The sequence below is a fragment of the Crocodylus porosus genome, unplaced genomic scaffold (genome assembly GCF_001723895.1).
Source record: "Crocodylus porosus isolate Cpor-Errol unplaced genomic scaffold, CroPor_comp1, whole genome shotgun sequence".
NCBI lineage: Eukaryota > Metazoa > Chordata > Crocodylia > Crocodylidae > Crocodylus > Crocodylus porosus.
In genome coordinates, this window is record NW_017728920.1 from 9,789,354 (window position 1) to 9,800,097 (window position 10,744).

A 10,744-nucleotide genomic window follows, 5' to 3' on the forward strand; every position below is an offset into this window, starting at 1 on the left:
CACCCGGCCACCCACCCACACACACACGCGCACCCCCACACCCACACACACACCCCATGGGGCAGCGGGGATCGCCCCCCTGCCTGATACGCACAGCAGCTGCCCCATGGTATGGGCGCAGTGTGACGTGGCAGGGCACCATGTGCTGTCTGGGAGATGGGGCAGCTCCAGCAGTCAGCCAGAGCCTAGCTCCGCTCAGTCCCAGTGGCCCCAGCTCTCGGAGCATGCAGCGCCCTGTTGAGCCACACTGCACCCACGTGATGCGACAGCTGCTGTGCGGATGGGGGGAGACAATCCCCATTGCCCTGCACTGTACGGGGTTGCTCTGCCATGAGTGCCCAAAGGTCCCAATTTCTGCTCCTGCAGCCAGTAAATGTGGGGCTTTTTTTCTTCTTTAGTGCTGGACAGAGGATGGGGCCAGACAGGGCATCCATAGGGACTTCTCTCATGGCTCCCCCACCTGGGGAGAGGCAGGCACAACCACCCAGCTGTGCCTGCCTCTCTCTCCCTGACCAATCTGAATTGGCGCCAAATCTTCCGAAGCCAATTCGACTGAATCCATTCAGGACAGTGATGCAAATCAAATCACTGTACTCCAAATTGGCTGAATCCGAATGTAATACTTTCCTATTCACTCAGGCCTAGTGCCTAGCATTGGCATTTTTCAATGCACCACGCTGCTGTGGGCATGCACGTAGCACTTTGGGCTAATTGGCACTAGTAACAATGCCAACCTGCCAGTGGCAGTGCATGGACACAACTATGCTATGTCCAGTTGAAGGCAAACCTTGCAGAGCAAGGTAACAGGTTTGAGGGCACTACTGCTAGGCCCAGTGTGCTTACTGTGTTAGACCTGGCCATTTTCTTCATTGCTCTAGTCTTGTATCCTCCCCAGGAGAAAAGATAATCTACCACTGAAATGTTCTTTAGACACAATATAAATGCTATCAAACAGAATTGTATTGTCAGCCCTTCACTGAATTGTATTGTGTCAGACCTTCACCAGGAAATGGTTTAAGTTTTTAGAAATGCTCCTTCATAAACTTGGATGAGTAATCTGTGCTTTTTCTCCAGTCAGAGTGGTATTCATTTCCCCTAATTTGCGTTCTCAATTTAGGGCCAGTGTAGGTCCTCCCTTGCCCTTACCCTATTGTAGCCTGAAGGTATGAGAGGAACAACACAACTGAGTGGCCTCCAGTCTATATGGATAGAATGGGAGGTAGAATTACCCCAAGAAAAAAGATGGAGTAAAACTACACTATTTTAAGCATTTTTCGCCTGTCCCCTGTTGTCTCAAAGTAGTGCTTGTTCTAGGCAAGCAAGCTATTATCTTGTAGTGAGGTTCTGCAATAACATTAAATTGAGAGCAGACATCCAGAAATAGGATAAGAAATGGTGTCAGCTGGTGAACAGTAGCCTGATAGGTGAGTTTTGTTCCCTGATGAATCCAACACTGATTTCTTCACAGATGGCACACGAGTAGCTTCCTCAACAGGCATAGATCTTCTCCTCTTGGATGACTTCAAACTAGTCATTAATGACAACACATACCACGTTCAACCACCAAAGAGAGGTAAAACTGATTTGTGTGTGATAAATTATTGAAAACAGTAGTAAATCTTGTCATTACAAGTTTGAAGAAGCTGATACACCCTCCTGTGTGTATGACAAAAAACGCTGCAAAAACTGGTAGTTTCAAAAATGAATCTTGGTGTTTCCTAATCTACTTGCAATCTTTAATTCAGTCTGTGGATGCATTCAGAAAACATTTACTGTTTATAAACAAATAACTATCCTATTTTCACAAAAATATCTGGTGATAAAAAAAAAATGAAGAAAAAATGGAACTTTTAAGTTAAATTCCTTGTAAAAAGCTAAGCTCTTTAATGTAAATGCAAAAGGAGACCCATGTTAAAAACAAATACCATCTGCATTGCAAAAGTGCTCCATTGTGAGTGATGTGATTTTTTTAATAAATATAGTATCTCTAAAGTGTGAATAAAAATGTAAGTGTAACCAGCTAATTCACAGACATTGAGTTGAACCAAACAGCTTCTTGGGGTTTAATGATGTAAACACCAAGTGAAGAGAGAAGGGGAATTGCTACTATTGGTCTCGTTTTTAAATAGTAACGTATTTGATGAGCAGTGTTGGAATTGGCATTAACTACCTCTGCCATTTAGGAGCATAATCTGAGGATAAGCAGAATGATTTTTTTTGGGATACCTGCAAAGTTGACTGATTTTTGTAGGTGAGAGAGGTGGAAACATTAGCATATCATCTCCTTTTTTTTCCCCACAGCAAGCTATTACAGGTTAAGTGGAGCACTCCCTCTCCTGGTTTTTATAAGCGTTTGTGCTAAACCATCAGGACTTTTTTTTTTTTGGTAGAGGTTGCCTGAATGACAGCCAGTGGAGGATTTTGGCTGTTTTAGTCAGCTGTAGCATTTGTTACGTGCATTAATTAACCCCAGCATTTGTGGCAATCCAGGAAACATTTTTTTCATCTGCCGTTGTCTCTTGTTAAACATCTATATTGATTTAGGGCAGTGATTCTCAACCAGGGTGCTGTAAAAACCTTTGAGGGTATACTGCAGCACCTGGCCTTTGTGAAAGGAAGCAAGTGCTCATTTCTGAACAAGCCAGGCACTCTGTGCCCATCCTGGCAACATTCCTCATTGCCCCTCCCACCAGCTCTGGGAACATGGAAAGGGCAGGGGAAAGAGCTGTGCTGGAAAGTATAGCCCCTCTGCTGACCACCCCTCTGCTCTAAGTAGTGTGCTCTGCCATGGGGGACACATGCAGGGTTGTGCTTTTTTCAGCTTGGCTTCTTCTCCCATTCCTCCCATGCTCTTAGACCTGGTGGGAGGCACCTCAGCTCTCAAGTCCCCTGAGGAGCAGCCATGGTAGCAGGGGCCACAGTCGCCCTTTGGGTACAAGCTGGGGACAGACCATGGAAGGAGCCAGGCATAGAAGGATCCTGACCCTGCCACCCTCACTAGGCACCACCCTCACCTCCTGCAGGGAGCACTGCCTCCTTCAGGGGTCTAATGAGATCATTAGACCCCACCAGCTCCCCAGTCTGCCCTGCCAAGTAGCCCCTGCCACTCTGAGGACTGTGCACACCTGCCTGCCATGCTTTCAGAAATACCCTGCCACCCATGAGATCCTTTTTAAGAGTGCTGTGGGTTGTGAGCAGGTAAACACTGTAAGAAATAAATTTAGTCTTTGAGTGGAGTGTGGCTGAGTTCTGCAAAGCTGTTGAGGGCCTCTTTGAGTCTTCAGAGGTTGAGAACCATCAGCTTCGGGTATGGCCAAATGAGTAGATTCATGGGAGTTTTCTGCATGCCAGCTGCATTTTAGCCTTTAATAAAACAGGACCCAGACACTTGTGCTGGAATTCTGAATAGACAGGTGTTTCTGCCCTCAATAAGCTTTTATTATAGACCTCATTACCAGTTGCGGGGAGAACAGGTAACAAACAGCCTGCTTGTGTCTCGCAGGGCTGTCCAACTTCTGGGATCACATGCTTCATGAGTTGCAGACCTGGGGTCCAAAGCTTCCCCACCTTTCCTCTGTTACCATATGGGCAGCCACCCTCTTCCAGCCCCACATGCCATGTAGGCAGCCTGGCTTCCTTCTGCCATGTGCACAGCACCCATACCCTGCTCCTGACTGTATGCATTACACAAGCAGCTCAGCTGCAGCACGCTACATGGGCAGTGCGGCCTCCCTGTGCTGCACTGCCCTGCCCCAGGAGTGGAGACAGGAACCAAAAAGAGGGGGAGCCCGGCCACCATGAGCACAAGAGCAGTGGGCAGAGTGGCAGCCTTGGCCTATAGCAGATGTTACTTCAAAACAGCCGCAGACATGAGACACATGAAGCAATGCAGTTTTGTCTCTTACATTTCCTCTCCTAGGGCTACTTGGCAGGGCAGACTGGGGAGCTGGTGAGGTCTATCTATAGAAATACTGCCTGTTAGAGCTACAGCCTGACCTGGGACTCTGCCAAGAATCAGGAGACCTCAAATTGTACTTTTTGGGTTGCAAATGCCAGCTTTAGGTGGCTGCAGTGGCAACTATGAGCAAGGCAAGCTTTAGAGAATTAAAGTAACAGGCTTCAAGTTCCACAGAACAAGCGTACATTGACCTATTTTAGGGATATTTTTACATTATAACTTTATTATAATGAAAAATTGGATTATCCTAAATAATTCCAGATTCCAAAACATGGTGGATTTTGTGGCCAGCATCTTTTGCACGCAGTGGACTTCTAAATTCCTGAGACTAGACCATTTGTCTGTGTCTGCATGTGCACTCAGTGTGCTTTATCATGATACTGAAAATAAGGCAGTGAAACAATGGAGGTGTTAATAAGTGGTAATAAACTCATAACATCAGTAGGCTAATAACCTGAAAGTATAAAAAAATCTTTCTGTAGTATGGATTTGTGCTGTAAAAAGTTCTGGAATAATTCAAGCTTAAACCTTTAACAAAAAAGTTAATGGAAAATTCCCCTGCTTGCATCCTTTAGTGACCATGTCATCACTGTGGAATGGTGCAAAAAGTCGTCTTTTACCCCATCTCAGTTCTTAAGAAGATGTCTCCCCGTCTTCTTAAGGAAAAGTTATTGTCCTATTGCAGGAGAGTTTAACTTTGATAAGAGATAACTAGAGCTAACACTTGACAGAACAAAGTCAGTGTCCCTGTGTTGCTACGTTTTAAGATAGCTCAGTTCTTTTTTTCTTTTTGCAGGTCTCCTTGAGCCTTTTTTGGGCAGGGCAACATATAAATAGAATGAATGAATAGTATAGCAGCACAAACAACAGTAGTGCTAGTCCAGGTAGGGTCTAGGTTCAGTTGCAAGACTTGAATGATTTAATACAGGAATGATCTCCTTCACTGAGGCAGCTGCTGTTGTTAATACCCTAGTTATCCATGCTATTTATTGAAAAGATCTTTTTTTTTTCAAATTTGGCTTTTTACTTTTTACAAAATTTTTGTTGTGTAGAATTCATTGACAACTCCAAATGTTACGTTAAGCTTAAAGCTTGTGTACACCAATTTACTTTGTACAAAGTTCTAGGAATTCTAACTCATTGATAAATTTAATATTCGACAGAGAATATCTTAAGGCATAAACACAAGCTCGGAAAAATAAAATTAAGTTTTAGTATTGTTTTTCACTTTTGGTCATTCCAGTTTTTTTCTTAAGTTTCAAATGAGTGCAATACATTTTGTCCCATATATTTCTGTGCAAATAGCTTAGATGCTGTGAATTCTGTCCATCCAATAGCTGTTTTGAAAAATATAAATAAAAACAAATAACAAATATGGATAAAGGCACATAAAGCAGTTTCCTTTTTCTGTAGAACTCTTAAGCCACGAAGATGCAACCACGCTAAATGATGTGAAGACATTGGTTCAGCAGCTATATACTACCCTGTGCATTGAGGAACACCAGCTGAACAAAGAGAAGGAGCTGATTGGGCGACTAGAGGAACTCAAGGAGCAGCTAGCACCTCTGGAAAAGGTGGGAAGTGAAATTTGCTTTGATAATTGCCAGTTTCTGATTCATAGAGCCTTTTAACTTTTTTGGTTCTAATTGAAGCAAATCTATTTTAGGTGCTAAAGTTAGTTGTACTGAAAGCTCTTGGTGAAGACTACTGAAACAAACAATAAGACTGATATTTTTTACTCAGTGGATTCAGGCCTCCTTTTTGTCTTTTCTTTATTTTTTGGCTTGGTTTTCTTATAGAAATTAGACTTCCTTTTATCTGCATAGTTTTGAAATTGAATGTGCTTTTTTTTGCTTTTTTTTTTAGTACTTGCTGGTCCCTGCTTGAAAAAGAATGCTACTTGTCCAGCTGGCCCCAGACAACCAGGCTAATACCACATATTCTTGAAAAAAGGCACTCTCAATTTTACAGCCATTTTATTTGGGTTGATATGAGAGGGAAAAGCACAAATACCGCAAACAGAAAACAAGCAAAAATGATTTTTATGCATATCTATAAAGCAGTATTTTGATGCAATAAAGCAAGGATATGATGGTTGAAACAAACTCTGGTGGTGGCCGTTAGAATAAAACAAAGAACAAAACGTGAAGGGGAGGAGGGGAAAGATTGACCATAGTGTATAAAATGTCACACACCAAGAATATATGAAAAGTAAAATACAGCCGCGTGTGTATTGACACAATATGGTTCTGAGGTTATAAGACACAGCCCATCTTTGTCTGCAGGTCAGGATGGAAATCAGCAGGAGAGCAGAGAAGAGAACCACCTGGGTGCTCTGGGGTGGGCTGGCTTACATGGCTACTCAGTTTGGGATTCTGGCCCGGCTCACCTGGTGGGAATATTCTTGGGACATTATGGAGCCAGTCACCTACTTTATCACCTACGGTAGCGCTATGGCAATGTACGCTTACTTTGTAATGACACGTCAGGTAAGATTGCATTCCTTGCTGTTGATTTTTTGTTAAAAGGCGTATTGTCCTAAAATTTTAAAAAGCATGTCCTTCAGACCCCACCCTGCCCATTTTCATGCTTTATTTTTCACTCTCCACTGCTACAAACTTCTTTGATTCATTGCCATCTGCAGTAAAGATTGTTTAGTTTCTCAAATTTTCCTCAATCATTTAATCTCCGGTTTTTCTGCATGTGCACCAGATGCTAAGAGCTGAGATTGTTGTTGGTCTACCTTGACAAAATGAAGAAGTGACCTTTGGTGCTTTCTCTGCATGGATCAAAGTAGGTTCTAAGTCCTCAGACAAAGAAGAGTATTGTCTTCTGGGAGAAGCAAAGGCAGATCAGCAACAGGAATTTTCTAGTCAGAAGAGAGTTGTTACCTCATTTTACTTCTCCTGTTCAGAATCCTAATTGTGCCATCCTCCGAGGTACCATGACATCATTACTGGCACAAACCAAACCAGCTGTCTCTCACGAAGAGACCCTACTATGGCATCAGGTGCTTCAGCACCAGTCATTACAGTATCAGCTTCATTGGTGCTGCTCTTCAATACATTTCCATGTTAAATTCATTAGGCATCCCAAAATCCACATAATGTCTTCTGAGCTAGTGGCTGCCTTTGTTTGAACATTTTATCCCCATCCTCTGTCTTTTTAGGAGTATGTCTATCCAGATGCCAGAGACAGACAGTACTTATTATTTTTCCATAAAGGAGCCAAAAAGACTCGTTTTGACCTAGAGAAATACAATCAACTCAAGGATGCAATTGCTCAGGTAAGGAGAAGTTTTGTGGGAGTAAAACCCAGTGAACTCACCCCTTACTTGTGCTGTTTGACCACTATTGGTGGATGCACCTTAACCAGAATGATGCTAGCCTCTCTCTCATAAGAATGTATGCTTGAAACCTCAATTATCACAGCCCTGAAGAAATAATTGGTTGGATTTGGTGTTCTTAGTAGGGACTGCACCTTGGTGAAGGATGGAAATGTGGTTTAAAAATATACCCTGAAAAACAAACAATGTGTCTGACAAACCGTTGATAAACCTGCATCTCTTTTTTTAAGTGCGTGAAGCAATTCATGTGTAAGATGATGTAATTCAAGATTTTCTTCTCTCTATGCTTCTACCCACCTACACACCAGATGGATCAGAATGAGAGAGAGAGATTTTTTTTCAGCCCTCAATACATGTCTGCCTGCGGCAATTAACATGCACTGGATTGCAGTTTGGGATGGGGGGAGAATCAAAAAAAAAAAAAAAGAAAAGAAAAAAGAGCTCTGTTGATGGCACGCAGGGCAGGCGCATGTTCTCCTCTGATGGTGGTGAAGCACCTGGTTGTTTCTCCTACCTGTCCACCTTCTGGGGAAAAGCAGCTGCTACAGAGCTCTTTTCTCTTCCCACAGGAGTCTATTTTCACAGGAGGAGGAGGGATCGACAGGAGGCCTGCTGCTCAGTGAAATTCTGCTCCCTACTCTCCTCTCTGCATCCCTCTTAGCAATAGTTAGCATGGGAAAGGAGAAAAAGGATCCTGCTGGAGAATTCCAGGCCTTGGAGAGGAGGGGTAGCAGACATTGGGAGCTGCATAAGAAAGAGGGGTAGACGCATCTGAGACAGTAGACTTCTTGTTTTGCTCCCTGTGGTCTGTGTTGTCTTCATTAGGAGCTCCCTGGAACAGTATGTGTTTTGCATCTAGAAGAAGAAAGATAAACAGTGTTTTTTAGCAAGTGGAATGATGGAAAGACTTTTTCCTACAGTTTTCATGTAAACCTCCTGATTGCTAACATTCGAATGACTGTACTGCTTGGTAAACCAACATTTGTGTACAGTTTGTCCTCTGGAACAAAAGCAGGATATAGTATGTACCCATATGACATCTCCTTGGGATATACATGATCAGGAATTATCACTAAGTATGCTTTTGAGAAGACTATGGATGAATGGTGGGGGTGGTAGTATTGTTATTACTGGACACTAGTTTGCTGAGTGGATGCTGTCTTCTGTTTTACTCTATTGCTGTTTTTTAATGATTGAATGTCAGAACAGCTGAGTAGAACATCAGGTGCATATTCCTTCAGTGGGTGTCTGGAATACATTTCACTTACTCTGGGACCATAACAGACCTTTTGGATATTTACGGGGGACATGGAGGAGAAGGAAATAAGTCAGCATCATGGGAAGATTGTTGGGCTGATGGAAGTATTTAGGAGGCTTTTTATAATTTATCTTTACTTTTAGGCAGAATTGGATCTTAAGAGGCTTCGAGACCCACTGCAAATTCACCTGCCTATCCAGCAAATTGATGATAAAGACTTATCAGCAAAGAAGCTCTGAACCCCGGCAGAAAAAACCTGTTCATAGCTCTTGCCTTTTTAATTAAAGCATTGCAGGTGGAAGCTGGGCGGTGGTGCAAGGGTGGAGGGTTTTTACCTTTAATTAAAAAATAAAAAGGACCATGGGAAAAATATTTTAAATCCGAAGATTGGGCATTGTGGAACGCAGTTTCAAAAAGGGCTTGGCAAATTCACTGTCACATTCAAACGTTTGTGTGTGGATGAAAATTATATACAGATACAACATTGGGGGTTTTCATAAACAATGTAATGCTGGGGAGTTCTTCCAGTTTTGCAGGGTCTGCCTTTTGATAATGCACCAGCAGCGTGCTCAGCTTTATTTTTAATTTCCCTTTTCCTGATTTTGAGATGCACCAATAACAGATCACTCCAAAAGATAACAAAACAAAAACAAAAATCCCACCAAGCCACCTGGAGCTATGGCTGGTGATCAGAACTTGTCCTCTACACCATTAATACATGCACTTCTGGTCGGACCTAGTCTTTTATAAAGTCACTGTAAGACTGCTTTCTACTGGAAAACCATGAGCATCCCATCCTCTGCCAGCCCCCATGCACTCCACTGACTTCCTCCAGTACTGGTCTGTAAGTGATCGGCTTTAACCAGTGACAAATGAAACAAATGAACGTTTGATGATTGACACTTTGGATTATTCCTTAACTCCTAAACTTTGACATATCCCAATGCCCTCGATCTACTTCTAAAAATCAATGGCAACATTGCATGAAAGGGTTTTTTTGTATTCAGTCTTAAGGGCGAAGGTTCCCTCTCCTCCCGCCCCAAATCTGGTAGCCACCTGGACTATGAAATCGTGAAGGTTTGAAGGATTAGGCAGTTTGCTTCAAATTCTGACTTTTACTTAACTAAGATGTCTTGAACATTTATAATTGACCTGAATATTTGACTGCTTCTATAAGAGGATAAATGGTCTCCTTTGTGGTCAGTGTGTCTTACCTGGAGGCTTAGCTGAAGGCCAGAGCTTCTGTTACTAAAGACTCACCATTTCATCTCATTTTACTAGCCCTCCCTTATCAAGGTAGCTTTAAATAAACACTCCAGTGCCCAAGGGTCAGACATTCTTAAGGGTGGCTAATTGAATATGTCCTTAAATAAAATAATTGAAGAAGGGAAATCAGTTTATTGTCCTCCACCTCATCCAGAACCAGCTGATTTCCAAGCAGATTCAATATATCTGTTCAAAATGGATCAGTGTCTCTAGCTTCCTGTTAATAAATACTGTGGAGGCAACATGGAGGTAGGAGAAAAGCACTAAACTTAATACTCTAAAATGCTGGCTGTCTTCTGTTGACAGTTCACTACTACTTTTCACTGTGTTGTGGCAAGAAGCTCCCATTTTTCTTGGAGAACAGTGTTTGAAAAAAAGAAAAAACAAAAAAAATCAAATACAAAAGCAACCAATATTAACCATACGCCAGGTGCCTTGCAGATGTGGAAACACAGACGGGATTGTTGCTGCCTCTCCTCACTTGACAGCATGTTGGACCGAATGGATGCATGTTTCTAGTTTTTTCTCTTCACCTTTTCCCCTCTGTCTTTTAGATTTAATTATGTTGTGTGGATTATTTTTTAATCTGTTTTATCCTGATTCTGTGCTGAGTTTTAAAGGGAAACAACTGAACACAGACCTGTAGCTGAATCCTTGGTGTGTGTTTTAAGGTGAGGGAGGGGGCATGGAGAAAAGTCCTTAATTAAAATAAATAATAAAAAAAAAAAAGCAAAATACTGAACATGTGTAAAATCCTGTATCATTTATGAAATATGTATAAAAGAGCAATGTACTTCTGGAACAATAAATAACTATTCAATTTTTAAATTCAAGTGTTCTTGGAAAAACTTCATTTTCCTCAATTGAGGGTAGGACATCTCTTGGGCTGCAGCTGAACTCCCAAGTTTCTCTCATT

General features: G+C 42.2%; 1 protein-coding gene across 1 annotated transcript in view; it reads left to right on the forward strand.

The window, feature by feature from the left end:
• MCU (mitochondrial calcium uniporter) overlaps nucleotides 1-10,232 on the forward strand; it is a 20,689-nt gene extending 10,457 nt beyond the window's left edge. The window contains exons 4-8 of the mRNA XM_019538649.1: nucleotides 1,469-1,573; nucleotides 5,372-5,532; nucleotides 6,244-6,447; nucleotides 7,128-7,244; nucleotides 8,706-10,232. Coding sequence (XP_019394194.1) covers nucleotides 1,469-1,573; nucleotides 5,372-5,532; nucleotides 6,244-6,447; nucleotides 7,128-7,244; nucleotides 8,706-8,801 — 683 coding nt within the window. The 3' untranslated portion in view covers nucleotides 8,802-10,232. The remainder of the gene's footprint in view (nucleotides 1-1,468; nucleotides 1,574-5,371; nucleotides 5,533-6,243; nucleotides 6,448-7,127; nucleotides 7,245-8,705) is intronic.
• The last annotated feature ends 512 nt before the right edge of the window (nucleotides 10,233-10,744 follow it).